Below are 15,835 nucleotides of genomic sequence, written 5' to 3' on the forward strand. Positions count from 1 at the left end.
GCTTTGACAGCCTCTGTAATATTGATTAGCTTTGCAGCTCCCTGTTGAATAATTAAGCAGATCCTTTTTCTTGAACACGGGCCGACATTAGATTTTTACTGTAATGAAAGGAAACACCTCCCGTCCAGTGCAGCGTGTGTGTATGGCCACTGCAGTCCATTTTAGATGGATCGATGCCTGATTGTTGCAAAGGCCCTCTGCAGTCTGCAGCAACTACTCCACCTTTTACTACCCATCGTTCCATTCCTTTATCATTTGCTGCATTAAAATGTTTCCTCCATCCTTCCTCCTGCGGCTTTCTTCTCCTTGTGTTCATATTCTGGGTGTATTCACTTTGTGCAACCTGCTGGGGTTTGTATCCTCATCTGCATGGAGGTTCACAGAGGACTCAGGTGGGATATATCGGTCCTAATGCATCACGCACGCACGCACACACACACACACACACACACACACACACACACACACACACACACACACACACACACACGGAGAGACAAGCCCCCAAGAAACATTGTTTTTGTTTTCAGGATCTTGTTTTCGTTGATCAAATTGAAATTACGAATTTGCTTAATGGAAACACGGCAATTCAGAAAAACTCACGTTTTTGACGAACAGAGGAAGAAGACGACAGGAAGTAATAGGAGGATCCTGTTTTTTAAAGACTTGTTTCTTGTTTATTGGAAACACTGCAATTATGAAATAGTTTTTTCAACTTTAACGGAATATCGCCAAAGTTTTGCACACGTTTTTAATGGAAACACAGCTGGTGACTGCACAGCCATCAGAGCAATAGAAGACTTGTGCATGGTGCAGCTAGTGAGTTTGTTTTTGACACTTTTTACTTAGTGTCCCCATTACGCTTTTCTAAACGTGCCACTGACCAATCACTGACCACCATTAGTGCTTTGAAAGAGAAATATGAAGCAGTTATTGTTAGTTTTGAGCGTTAAAAAAAGACAACAAAAAATCTGTTTATTAGGAATGCTGGATGGTGCTAATTAGTCAGCAGGTGAATGTGCTTCAGCAGCTGTATCAGATATTTAGATCAGCAGGATTCTGTCTCAGTTCATGCTGAGGAAGTAATTCTTGTTTTTGATTAGTTGGATTAAAGATGCATCGGGAAGCTGCCAGACTTGGACCCATAAGAACTTAGGACCACCAATCTGACAATTTAACGTTGAATTCCTGTCTGCGTCTTGGATGTCATCGATGATTCTCTGCTTCATCACACCTGATTGAAATTAAAGGCTCACCGTCAAGCCTCTGCAGAGCTTAAAGAGATGATGAAAGTCGTTAGATCAGCTGTGGATAAGCAAAGGCTGAAACTGCAGGTGGACGGACCCTGCCGACTAAAATTCAGACATCATTGTTTCACGAATGGTTTATCACGCCGATACCTCATAATTTGCAGTAATTAGACTCCAAGTTTTATTTGAAACATTTAAATGTTTGATTCTATTGAGTCATTTTAGATCACGGGTCTTAAAGAAATGCAATCATTGCAACGGTTTTGTGCCAGCAGCGTCCCACCCCGCCCCTCGCTGCAGCAGCGGAGGAAGACGAGGCAGAAAAGACGTGCGGCCCCACTGGATTCTGGGAAGCTCTCACCCCTTGCAACGGCTGCCGCAACCTCGGCTTTTCCAGCGTCTCTCAGGTACATGAACACAACACGATGTACGCCGTTGACGCAACTTTGCTCCCCTCCATGTGCATGCTGTGCAAATGACAACCTAATGAAGAGATTGTCATTTAGTATTAATGCATCTTCATTAAGCATATGTCTGTTGCATGTCGCAGAAGAAAACAGACATGGAAGTTGAGTGAAATGACAGCTTGGTGATGTTTCCGTTACGCTGGCTGAATTTTTTTCCACTGGTTACCTTGGGAACGCAGTGAATAAGACTTGCTCTCTGGCAGTTCTGAGTATTTTCTGCTCAGTTTTCTTCCTTTCCCTGTTGAAAAATGAAAACTTCTTGAGTATTTTTCATCACAAGAAGCTCTTGGGTCATTTTATTTTGAATAAAAAATTGTTCAAATATCTATTTATCATTAAAGGTTACTCATCCCTCTGGAAGGAACGTAATGCAAAGCGACATTGGGGCTTTACAAACCAAATCCCCTTCCTGCTACTACTGTTCCCGCCCAGTCGGCTCTGCATGCTCTGCCTCTAAATGTGGTTAAAGTTCCATCGATGAATGTTTAGTAATGAAATGCATGCTGGCTCTAGCAGCAGGACACCTGACATTTACAACAGAGCAGACCCTGTGTCTTGTCCTCTGGCAGCCTGCCTGGCAGCCTGGCTCGCTGCCTGGAGAGGTTCGCACCTGCATAGCCGGCCGTTTGTGCTAATGTCGTTTAAAAGAGAAAGGAAAGACTTTCTGCGCATTAGTTGAAATATGTGGAAACTTGAAAGCATGTCAGCATTATCATCTAGACTGTCTGCGTGAGTTTAACAGAGGAGGAAGGGAAAAGGGAAATGAGGTTGGCATAATTTGATTCTGACTCTTCTGAGGAATAAAATAATTCATATGGAGAAGTGAGAGTCTGGAATTACATTTAGGCAATTTCCAGGTCTGGGTAATTTGGGGAGAAAATGACAATTTCTAGAAATATTTCCCATCTGTCTGCATTTCTGCTCTCATTGTTTTCCAGCCTCTGTTTGGTCCAAGTTTTAATTACATCATAATGATGCTGGGTCTTTTTTTTTTTTTTCATTCAAGGAGAAGTTATTTATTTAGTTTTTATAAAAAGAAACACATCCAACCTAATAAGCTTTGAGCACAGGATGCAAGATTCAATTTGTTCATCATTACACAACAGATTGCATAATGAAGTTAAAGGCTGTCTCCCTCTAGTTGACAGAAACCTGCAAACAGAAATAAAACGACTGGCTAGTTAGGAGGGGGTGAAGGGAAACATGGAGACCCAAATGAACATCTGGAGAAACTTTGTAGATGTCAGGACCGTTCACTTTGGTGTTTCTCCCCTGGCAACGTCTTAAAAGTGAAACGATTAAATATAACATATTTAAATCCATGAGAGTTTCTGTATCACAATATCACCCAAAATTATAATAAAAAGTTATAATAAAGTGTAGTACAATGTGAGAATGGTCAAACTCGAGGCCCGTGGGCCAAATCCGGCCCACCACAGCTTTTTATGTGGCCCTCTAGATTCTAGACTAAACACCAACTGTGCTTAAATATTATGTTATCAATCAAATCAATGTAGTTTTTATCTGTTTACTGCCAGATTATATCAATAAGTCAATTCAGTTTCTTGCAAATTATCGTGGAAATTCACACAAAATCAACAAACCCTGCACTTTTTAAAAGCTAATCCATAATTGGGAGTTTATTGCAGATTTTTCCCAAAAATTGTGAAAAACTTTCTTTCTTGCACTAAACAGCTGCCTCAGCTATAATTGATGTCAGATTATAGTTTATGATCTATACAGCCACAAATAAGCACAAATATGGTAAATATTACCAAATTACCACAAACACTTTGATTTTTGTTGCAAAAAAACTACAAAAAGAATTATCCTGGAGGGACTGAAAAGATGTTCAATAATATTAAATTTTAAGAATTTGCTTGTTTGTGCGTTACGTGAAGATAAGCAGGTTTGCTACAGGAAGTGTTTCCTGTTGATCACGGTCCTCGCCACTCGCAGCGTTTCTCCCATCGTTGACTTTTCAAAGTCGTCAAATCCTGAGTGGAAGTTTCCCCGTTTGACGTCAGCTCCGACCAGAAAACCTTTACAGCAGAAACATGTCGTAGGCAACAGAGAGAGATGTTTCACCGGTAAAGGAAAAAGATTCAGATGGAGAGAGATTGACTGGGTTGCCAGGCAACACAGAAATTTAATAGATGGCAAACGTGGGATGTCCACGATTTGAAAAAGGGAAGAAAAAAAACCTGAGCCACATCAGCACAGGTGCGTCAGAGAGCTGCATGCATCAGCTTCTTCCATCGTTACTTTTCTCTCCGTTTCTACCAAACTTCTTCTTTTTTGCCGTCCTGTTTTAGAAGATCAGAGCTCACTTTACTGATCAGGTCATATGAGCTCAGAAGGAGATCAGGAAGCTACAGAGTCGTTGAAGATGTTAACGATCATCAGAGGCAGGTGTGGCAGAGCAGGCCAGAGAGCTTTTCTCACTCATTTATCCAGCAACTTTAGGTCATAAACAAAGTGGAAGTATAAGGAACATTTACATGGTTAAGAAATATTTTTCCAAAAGAGAAATCTTAAAAGTGTGGTGTACACCTGTTGTACCTCCAATACCTCTTAATAAAATCTAGGCCAACCAGGATTAGCTAGGTTATTGCACAATATTCCAGTTTGCCACGAACCATGTAGGAGCCATGCAGAAACATAACACACATCCTGTAGTAAAGCATGACTGTGGCAGCATCATGCTGTGGGGATCCTCTATTTTAGGAGGAAATGGCTAAAAAAGGTAAATTCTGGACTGAAACTGAATGTGTAAAACCTTCAGACCCCGAAAGACTTGCAGCTAATATGGCAGCAAAAGGCCTTTAAACAGAGCAGTGACTCATAGGGGCTGAATGCACATGCATGCCGCACTTTTCAGATTTTTGTTTGTATTGAAAACAACAAATGTCATTCTTTTATTTAACCCTTCATGACCTAAATTTTAAATCTCTGGATATTTTTACTTTAATTGTATGCAGTTCTTTAAATATTTGCCCATTTCTGCATAACAACTGGAACTTTCAATACCTTGCAGTTTTGAATTCTCATTTTCTATTTTGGTTTGAAAAATACTAAAGTCCACAGACCAGGGTGAATCCTGTAAATATTTTGTGTAATTTAGTTGCTTTGATTCTCACTTTTTGAATCATTTTTTTCTTCAACGCTGATGCTTCTCTCTCGCTCTTTTGCCCTCTCTCTCTCTCTCTCTCTCTCTTTTTTTCTTTCTTTCTTTTTTTCTTTCTTTCTTTTTTTCTCTCTCTCTCTCCTTCTTTCTCTCTCTCTCTCTGTGTTGTTTAACGGAGCAGCTCAAAGTCCACAGTGTCCTTGTTAATGGACTTTATTCTCTGGAGACTGCAGCGTTTAGCTGCTAAAGTAACCTTCAACACAAAAACACCTCTAACCACCGCCTTAGGAGTTCTGCTAGACAAAAAGTCATGTTCATTTTGTCCAGCTAGGATTCACATGTATTATTCCTGAGGTAAAAATTACCTGCAACAAAGTTTTACCCATTTTTAAAAATCAGATTTGATGCAGTGTCAGGGCTTCAGTTTTAAAATCTTGCCAGATATCCTTAATTAGCTTTTTGTCTGGACTTTGATTTGGCCATCTTTACACACAAATTTGACCAAAATTTAGTTAGTCAAATTTTGGTCAAATTCTCGATTCAAATTTGAAATTTGAATCGAGAACCCTCAGCATGCCGCAGCCTCCACCATTCTTTTATTTCATTAGTTTTAGTTTTTCTTAGCTAAAAACACAGAGCATTTAATTGTTTGCAAATGACTCATACTGAGACGCACAAAACATAATTTTCTTGCTATATTTTCCCAAAATAAAATTCACAGTCTCATTGAATCATTCACTGCTGTACATTTAAAAACACATCAGCTGTCAGGCTGCGCTGGTGGTTCAGCATTAAGGTGTGGGAATTGTTGATGTAGCACAAAAGAAAATATATATTTTCAACATCATGACTGAAATATAAAAGCAGAATCCATAATAAATGAGACAGGAAGTTGCTTTTCGCGGTAGATTAAACATGTTCCCTTGTGCAGGGGAGAAATATAAAGATATTCTGCAAAATAACTGTGACACCAGGAGTTATTTAATGTCGTTACACTTACAACATGAAATGCTACTTTGAATTTGTTTAGTTTATACTGTTGAAATTTATTTCTATTTATTATAACTCTAAGCTCTTTGTTCTCCAGCTAAACAGGGTGAACATTTGTTCATTGTCCGTGTGAATGCTGTGGGATTATTTCTGGAGCCAGGATAAGCCAGACTTTGATCTTTGCTCGGTGCAGCGGCCGTCATGAGGAATGTGAAAGATGTTTTCTTCTCAGTGACCCATCGTTACCTCAAACCAGCTTACTTCTCTCAAACCAAACAATCAGAGTGGAAAATCGACCTTTTAGTTGTTTGTTTTTAGGAATTAAGATCTGAAAACTGTCATGTTTTTGACTTCTTCCTCTGTTACTCTAAAACTGTAAATAAAATCCACACCAGCCAACGAACTTTCCTGAGAAATCAGGGTTGAGGATGAGTGGAGTTAAATTATAAAATTATATCCAATCCAAAGCAGATTAGTGGTTCAGTATAACTCTGGAGGAGCTGCAGAGAGCCACAGCTCAGGTGGGAGAATCAGTTGGTAGGATAATTATTATAAATATGATCTTTATTAAGAGAAAACCTGGATAGGTCAAAAAATCAAACATATACACAGAGATAACTCTGTGTATATGTTTGACAAAAAACCTATTTAAAATCATCCCCAGTGTGTTTGAGTGGTCTAGTCAAAGTCCAGAGCCTATCCAATTGAGAATCTGTGCTACAAATTTAAAAATGCTATTTATGAACAATCCCCATCCTGTTGTTTCTTTTGCAAAGAAAGATTGGCAAAACTTTAGAAACTGTTCACAAAGCAGACAGATTTTACCTTTAAAAATGTATAAAAAGTGCTTGATTTTGACCCTGAAACATAATAATCTGTAGCATTTATTAATCTGTATTTGCCGAGGTGCTATAAAATAAGCCGGTTTCTTTTTTAAGAACGTAAATACATTTGTTTCTGTGAGGGTTTTTCTTCGTTGTAGTCCTCCACGATCAGCGAGGGCTTAAGAGGGTCCATTGTCCTCTGCTGCGTCCGGCCCTCCCCGCTCTCTCTAATCAAATAGTCTCCATGAGGAAATGCCAGCAGATTATAGCATCTATTCATATCTGATGGCCTATGAACTCGGATCTCAGAGTGCAGGGTTTGGGTAACAATTGCTGGTCTGACACAGACTGAAAGCCGCTGGATTTCAGACTTCAAGACAGAAAAAGTGAAAATAATCACTGCAGAAGACGACTTCCTCTCTGTGTTGTCTCATGGGGGGGAAACACAATTACAGTTTGGAATAGGACAGAAGGAAAATCTTGAAGTATGCAGAAAGCCATCACATGATCAAACGAGGCATTTCCTGCAGCCGCTCTGCGTTTTTACACACATATAATCAGAAAGTGTTTCATGTAATCCTGCAGTCACATGCGCTCAGATGTTTAATCTGCCCGGAGCGCTGGGATGGAAGCCGCATACGACCTGCTAATTAGTGGCCAGAGGAGGCCTCTGTTTGTCTGCGCTCTTCCTGTGCGCCTCAGAAACAAGTCTGTCTGTGTCCCTATCTCTGCCCTGAAAGATAGAAGGGGAGGGCGGTTTCATTTCGGACCGCTCAGAGCGACTTTTAGCACATTTAGGAGCTGATCGGGAGGAGTGGCAGGGAGGAATACCATCAGAATAGCAGGTAAATGTTGGAGTGTTTCATCTTCATGCTTGAGTGAGAAGGAATTTCAATTTCATATTTTTTTAAAATTTAAATATTTAGTGTCTCTGCTCTCGTTTTCTTTAGAAAACAAACCTATATGAGTCTGTTTGCCCGTCACTCCAGTGTTTTTCCTACATTTGTGTGTGTGAGGAAATCCCTGCTCCCTAACTCACCGCACTCCCACTTCCTCCGCTTCCCTTCCTCGGCACAAACTCAGTTTTCCTCTTCCCGCTCTGTCTGTCCCGTGCTCATCTCCGTGGGATTCGCTGACACAAACCTTCCAAAGTAAGTGTCGACTCTGATCCAGGCGGCTTTACTTCAGCCTGCGCTTTCTGCCGCTTATCTCTCTCTTTTGTCTGTCATTTCTTTGACGTGTGTAGCCATCTGACATATTTTTGTCTTTCGTTTTAGCTCAACAGGTGAGGTGGAGATAGTTTTGTTCTTTTAAAAAAAATCTTAATCAGCATTTTTAGAAAGCTCAGGTTTACCAGAATATCTCCCTAAATGTTTCTTTTTTAAATTTAATTCATTCCTCAGCTGGAATTACTGTGCACTATAAATACTTCATTAATTCACTGTGACATTTATCTAAGCCACCAGGGTTCTAATAATCATAAGCCTTTCTTTCCTCTATTGCATTTATTGCGACTAACACTTTGTTGAATCAGGACTGAACGCCTGTGTTCTGTCACTTCCTCTCTAATTCAAAAAGAAGAATCTTTCTGTTTCTTTTTGACTTTCTCTTCCAGTGGCTCTCCTGAGATTTTAACTTCATTTGCTTTGAAGGACAACGCCCTCTTCCAATGCGTGCCACAAAGTAATCTACTGCATTTCCTGCCTAATTTGACCTGGTGACACACTAGTTCACGTTCACAAAATCCTCCAAGATATTCAGGGAAATCCGGCACTTTGTTAGTCTTTTCCTTACATTTGAGAAGCTTCCTAATAGTTAAACTGCTTGTAAAAATTTAGAAGGCTATTTGGGGAAAGGCTAAGGTCTAAAAGTAACTTCTAAATACTGTATTGAAACAGAAGACTTTGACATAACAGAGATGATCAATAAACATGAACACGAAGGAAGAAAAGGTAAAACGTTATTGATAAACTAAACTAATCTTAAATCTTAAACTGGAAAATTGTCATTTATTATTGTGGTTTGATTAATTTGAGCTTCTGTCTCACTTCTTTCTATGTATATATTTTGTATGTTTGCAGTCAAATTGAAAAACGTGTGCTACATGGGTCCAAATTGAGAAAGTGAAGATGATTTTATGGAACATCAAGTCTTCTCTGTTTGTATCTGACGCCTTTTGAATAGTGAATGTATATTGGGATCAGGAGTGTGGAATTAATCTGCATTTCTGCTCATTATTGGTATTTTTTCCTCATTTAAAGAACCCAACTCTTCGGAAATACTATGTCAGTATTCTTGGTGTCTGATCTGATATTTTAGTTGGTCAATTTTACTTCTGGCATCAAGCGTCCTACTTGCTGAGGTGAGTCAATGTTCCACTGAAGCACATAAAGTTGGAACAAAGTATTTTGTATGAGAGACTTATTAGTGACAAAAAGTTTGTAATTTAACATAAAAGCGGAAGTTAAACCACAAATGTTTAATTGTCTTCAGTTATCTGCTTCTCCAGTCTGTAACCGTAACACAGACTGCTACAGGAGATCTGTCCTGCCACCAACATGTACAGAAACTCTGAAGACAATTTCTCTTTGGGATTTAGGCAGTGTTTTTTTATGATGGAGTATTAAGCCAATACTAGGAAGAAAAAAAATAATTTTAAAAATGAAATTACGAGGAAGTCATATTACGAAAATAAACTTGTACAAGAAGAAAGTCATAATATTGCAATAATGAGAATAATATTTAAAATATTAAGTCAAGTTATGAGAAAAAAGTTGCAATATTTTGAGAATAAAGTCATGTTACCAGGATAAAGTCATACAATTCTTACTTTATTCTGGTAATACTAAGACTTTATTCTCATACTATTTTAACTTTATTCTCATATGACTCATCATTTTATTTTTATTTCCATAATGTGCCTAAATACTCCGTTTTTTTTTAACTAAACTGAACTAATGTAAAGAAATATTCTCACTTCAGAGGCAATTGTGTAAATCAAAGTTGGATACACTCAAATATGACTTGGCTATTTTTGTTTGCTTGCTTTTTTCAGCGCTGGTTTTCTAAAGGAACAGGTTTTTCTTTTGGTTTGGTGTGAAATCTGGACCTGACCAGTCTGTCTACCCAAATCAGTGTCAGCTGAGGCAGGCCATGTGTGGAGTGAAGGCGAACAAGCCTGACAGCATTAACCAGTAATGACAATCTAATTGAGAGATGATGAAGACTGAAAGGAGCAAAAAAAGAGAGAGATGTGGCTCTTTGAGTTTGTTGGCTTTCTGTGAAATACATTTGAAATTGAGAGTCAGTGATGTGAGAGAAGCCATCAGCACACTGATTGCTCTCTCAGCCAAAGTGATTTATGGTTTTGGAGTGTGCTCTCTGGAAGATTGATAGCCTGATGCAGTGTGGGTAATGTAGTAGCAGATAATGGCAAGAAGACTAATAGGTTTTGAATTACGAGAAAAGGTAGGAAGTAGGTGGAGGAAGGGGGATAATGGAGTCATTTCATAAATATATTTAAACCAGTAATAAGACGAGACGTAGCCACACACAAGCTGCGGTCATAGTGACATGTTAACACTGATCCCATTAGGAAAGCCGCATCGTCAGCCAAATGACGCTCCAGAACGATGAGTCCCGTGTTGTGGGAAAAGGACGTCCAAAGGCGGTGTAACGGGGAAGGGACTGTTTTGTCTTGTTGGCGGGAATCACAGCGTCTCCTGTAACCTTTCCCCCTGCTCCACATCGCTGCTGTTTTTCATTCCTTCCCCGTACACATCTGCCTTGCTGATAAGGGACATTTGGGCTTTGGCTCGCTCTCTGAGCCCGGTGGGACTCAACCTTTTCACTGCAGCTGCAGGAATGTGCAATATGAAATCTTCCTGTCGTATCCTACAAAGGTGGCTCCAAAATCGACATGTTTTCAGTCTCAAAATGTAATCGAATTCCACTTTTATTTAGCTTAAACATTAAATGTTACTGGAACAGTTCTTCCAAATAATGTGTGATTTGAGTCAATACAACTGTTTGTTTCTACAAACAAAAACAAAAGAAATTTCTCCTGCTACATCTCTGCAGAGAAACAGATTTTCTTTTAATGGAAAATTCAAGTTGGATAGTGTTTTATTTTGGTCTACACTTTGAGGTCATTATAACTCATGAATATGGTTTTATCTAAGACTTTCTGATGTAGCTCTGGCTCTTTGTTGAGGTTTGTTGTTCTGCTGCAGGGCAATCAAATTGACAGTCAAACAGTTTTAGTTGCTTTCTGGAACAATGTTGGATGTTTTCTTGTGCCTTCATCTCTGGCTTTTTGGGAATCTGTGGGATTATTTAACTGCTTCTTTTTTCGTCGAATCAAAGCCTGTGATGAGATGACGCCCTGAAGCGATTCAAATATCACCAGACATGTCTTTCATCTGTTTAAACAAACCCTCTGAAGCTTCAAACTTTAATTTTCCATGTTTGTTTTATCTTTCATGATCAGATTAGTCATATTTGAAAAGTGAATACATTTGCTGCTGATGTTGGAAATACAAACGTTCATCACGAAGAAGGAATAAAACCAAAAGTTTTAAAAGAGGAGAGTTGAAACCTTTTAGATGAACTCTGATGTTTGAATTTTAGAGCCTGAATGTAGAGTTTACAGAAGTGAGGCGTTTGGCTTGTTTTTAAAGGCTTGACCCTCAGTGAATCATCTGAAAGCACTCTTGCTCTGCTGTCTGCTCTCATCTTGGTTTTTTGAGTCAGATTCACTTTAAAGTCAGAAATCATCATCATGATCCACATTTCTGCTTTAGTTAATGACAGGCTGCAGTCTGTGCTGTAATTGGAGGTGCTCTTGTGGTAAATGGATGGAGTACATGTGTTTGTACCCACCAAAGTGCTTGAAATAAATGACGGCGGTGGAGGAAAGGCTCCAGGGAATTGTCCTGGCTCCAGCCCTGATATGTTTTAGGGAAACGATCAACATTTCTGTGTTTTCCTTGTCTTTATCCAGGATTTTAAGCATTCTGCTGAGCTGGTCACCTCTCCGTCGCTGGATGTTTTCCTGCCCGAAGACGAGGACAACCCGTACGAGTCCGTGACCACCGCCGTCACGCGCAAACCCTGCTCCCTTGAAATCAACCACCGGCTCAACGTCTGCGCACGTAACGGTGAGAGGAACCGCTTTGTGATTCTTCTTTGTCTCTTCCGCAATTAAAAGTACATCAACTAATGAATAGGTCAAATATAATGCCAGGTGTACCATGAATCACATTTTGTATTTTAGAGGTTCAGGATTTAAGAAAAGCTTGGTTTGTTTAGGTTTCTTCTATCTGTGCTATCTAATTTTAACAAACAAACGTAAGAAGAAACACCTAAAAACACCTAAGTTTAGTAGCAAAATTGATGTAATTTAAACGTGCTGTATGTGTGTGAAATATTTATACATTTATGCCTTTTGACTCTGTATAAAATAACAGTGGGAGTCAATATTAGCTGGTTAATTATTCAGTGTTAACTTCTTTCACCTTATGGACTCAGCTGCTTCGCAGACATGCAACTAGCCTAAAGGAGTTTTGATATTGTGTTAAATAAAATAAAGGTGATGAGTGTCGCTCTTTTGGTTTCCCAACAATATTTGTTGGCGTTTTTTCTGAACAGTAATATTTCCCCTTTTTTAAGGCGTAGGAAGAAATATTGCAGGGTTTCCCTGATTCTGAGCAGCAACAACTGAGTAATATTTGAAAATATTTTTAGAAATCATTTTATTTTCCACTGTATATCAATGTGTCAAAATGTTACACCTTCTGCAGTTGCACATGCAAACGACCTCGTTCAGGAAGTGACTGATTTCAATGTGGACGTTTATGTAGCATGTTTTGTATAGAACAACACCTGTAAGATGTGGTTATGCAGAATCTGACTGAGATTAAGTCTTCACCATCACACCTTTCTGCCAGAAATTATAGCGACATCAGGATCAAACGATAGAAAAATGTTTTTTGAGAACCTGGAGCTCGGAAAAGTCAATAGATGCCGCAAATGAATAAATACGTTTTAATCTTTAATAAATGATGTTGCTGGACATCCACAAAGTTTGCTTGTTGGGCTTCAATTTCTCCTGTTTAACCAAATGTGGTTCATGTGAGGAGGAAAAAAACAGAAGGATTTTGTATTGTAAATAGTTTTATGGGATGAGGTTGTGAAATCAACTTCTTGAGCAAATATGCTTTATTGAAGAACAAGTGTATATAATTAAGCCTGATGCAAGTTGTTGTGAAAATCACAGAAATTCACAGTGGGGAATAGATGGAAAGTAGCTAAAGGTGTAAGAATTTTGCTCACTGCTAGTGAAGTTAATATTAAAGTAACAACCTCCGTGTCAGCAGTAACCACATTTACTACACATCACAAACACTCCCCATGACTTAGAAAGAAGTGGTTTAGACTTTTTTTTTAGCTTCCTGTTTTAGCTAAAGTTAGCTGCACCGCTAATGTTAGCTTGTACATAAAAAACATACATAAGCAGCTGTTATTTAGTTTCATCCTTTTAGCAGTGCTCCAGCTACGATTTATCAGATCGTTGAAAAAATTTGCATAAAGCTGCTGTGTTCTGCAGCCACCATAAGGGGGCGATACATCGCAGCTAGATCGACTACTAACGTGAAGCTTAGAATAAAGAAAAGTTATTTAGTAATCAAACCAAGTGCAGTTACAATTAATTACTCGCCTGTTGGATGCTGGTTGGGATATCAACCAAAAAAAGCTATTTTTAAAATATTTTTTGAGCCGTTGTCCTCAGATATTAGAGTTGGACTTACTCTGAACTCTTCCTCCAGCTTTAACTTTCTCTCTACTTCCTGTTTGCTCGTCACGTTTCGCCTGCTCCATTGTAGTCTTGGCACCCACAATGCACCCTTTCCCTTTTTCACTGGTCTCCTGCTGCAAAGCTACACACTGCAGGTTGTCAGGGCAACTGCATCCCTGGCTGGTGAGTCACCTGTATGTTGCCATGGGAACTGTCTTGGTAGTGACATATCAACCCCTCCTCCCTGCCTCGCTCCTACCAGCGGAGCTGTGAGAGGCTACCACCGAGGGAAGTCTCGCCCCACGTTTAGTTTTTTTTTTTTTGGAGGGGTGTGGGGGCGGTTTTGTTTTGATTGGCTGAAGAGTTGAGCCGCCGGTTCGCAGTCAGCGGCTCGAGTGCGAGAAGCTGAATGCTGGGTGATTTCTGTCAGTTTGAGAATCTGTTGGTGGAAAATTGCTCGACTGACGTAAGTGAGCTGTGTGGGTGCTGTTTGTTCGTCGCTCTCTAAGTGCTGTCTTACCTGACCAAAAGGTTGGGATGGGGGGAAGAGAGAATAAAAGAGTCGAGCCTGAACTCCCTGCATCTGATGTGAAATCTTGCTGCCTGCATCCACTCCATTGTGGAAGAAAAACAGGGTTAGCGCAGGTTACGCATTGAGCTGGTGAAGTTTGGGAGCAGCTTTCAGCTGATACTTTTACATAAATTTGAACTTGTGACACAGCAGGAAGGAAAATCCTGGATTCCTGCTCCGAGCCCAGTCACATGTCAGGCAAACTAGACGAGGATGTGAATCAGTGTCTTTATCTTGGAAGGATGTGATGACAGAGGAGCACGGAGTCACTGGGTCTGAGATGAGAAGCAGAAACTTGATGCATTTCAATTTAAAATTTGTTTTCAATTGACCATATTTTTAACAATTCTGAGCCAAGTCCATTGGTCCACACATATCCAGATATCTGGGGAACATACACACTTTTACGTACTTTGGCCATCAGCTACATAAAAATTCAGTTTAAAATCACTGAAAACAATTATTTACAAAAACCTTCATCAAAGTGGAGATTTAAACAAACTTTAGGTTAGCGTGCATACATGGAAAAACTGAGATTTAGTGTATAGCCTGTGACAAATAATGCACTAATATATTTGACACAATTCCCATTCGACATTGACTTGTGTTTAGTTTTAAATTCTTATATGCTAATTAGAAGTTATTAAATCTACATATCTATCCACATAAATGAACTTCCTGACTCCATGTTCAACTCCTAACAGGAAGTCGTTGTTGTTTTGAAGCAACTTGATTGGGCGTTAGCTTTGTGCTGCACTGCCCCCTATGGGTTTGGCATACATAAAGCCACGATAAGGAGTGTTTTTGTCTGAGTTCATGTGAATTTAAAACTTTTCTGAAACAAATACTGTGTGTAAGATGTTATCTTTTAACGATGTGACAGAAATATGTGCTTTTGTAAAGGTTGCATGTTTACAAAACCTTAGTCTGTAAAGATAATTGTGTCATTTGATGAACTGGCCAACACAAAACGGTGCATAATGCTAAGGATGCAATGCATTATTTTCAAACCTTTTTGCAAACAAAACAAAGTGTGCAGTGCATCGTTATGAGGCAGAAGGAATTTGTCTGGAAGGCACTAAAGCTAAACCTGCACATTTATTCCACTTCATAAAATAAACATCTGAGCCAGCCACAGTCCATGAAGCAGTGGTTTAAAGTTTGCTGCAGCTCATCAACACTAGGTGAGATTATGCAGGACGGGAATAAAAGCAAAAAGAAAAGTACAATATGTCTTAAATGATTAAGTTTTGACATTTACATGGATGTAAAACAACAAAAAACTTATGATCGGAACCTCAGTATTGGAGGTGGACATTTTCTGAAATGCCCCATATAGATGTTTCTGTGCTGGTGGAGGGTTTTCTGCAGGTACTGCCGTCAGCTGCATTGTCACAGCGCTGCAGGCTGACAGTCTCTGAACCTCTTCTCTGCCTCAACAATCAAAGCAGCTTTATCGTATTCTCTGTGCTCGCTCAGTCCATCAGCCTCTGAAACAGCAGAGACCTGTTGTCTCTGCGCTTCCTCGGCTTCTCAAACCTGTCCTACCTTGGATGCTGCAGTATTTATGGGAATGTTGCATCCCACTGCACCACACGTCCTCCCACTTCATAGCCTGTCACTCCTGAAAGGGAATAAATGGAATTATATTCTATGTAATGCTGCGTATATTGGGAGAGTTTTTCAGCCTAATCCTCCACTGCATGAGTTTTAAAGCAGTCATTAAGTGAATTAAGCAGGGATTATACTTGCTGCATGGGATGGATTTGTTTCAAACAAGAGGATCTGTTTCTGCCGCACTGCTTGCCTG

General features: G+C 39.5%; 1 protein-coding gene across 7 annotated transcripts in view; it reads left to right on the plus strand.

The window, feature by feature from the left end:
- anks1b (ankyrin repeat and sterile alpha motif domain containing 1B) overlaps positions 1-15,835 on the plus strand; it is a 183,185-nt gene that overhangs the window by 78,788 nt on the left and 88,562 nt on the right. For 5 of the 7 annotated variants that reach the window (XM_017302833.1, XM_008400554.2, XM_017302834.1 and 2 more), the window contains exons 10-11: positions 1,523-1,657; positions 11,661-11,817. In XM_017302833.1, coding sequence (XP_017158322.1) covers positions 1,523-1,657; positions 11,661-11,817 — 292 coding nt within the window. The remainder of the gene's footprint in view (positions 1-1,522; positions 1,658-11,660; positions 11,818-15,835) is intronic. The other 2 variants (XM_017302832.1, XM_008400559.1) reach the window with 1 other exon arrangement.

This window comes from Poecilia reticulata, linkage group LG23 (assembly GCF_000633615.1).
Source record: "Poecilia reticulata strain Guanapo linkage group LG23, Guppy_female_1.0+MT, whole genome shotgun sequence".
NCBI lineage: Eukaryota > Metazoa > Chordata > Actinopteri > Cyprinodontiformes > Poeciliidae > Poecilia > Poecilia reticulata.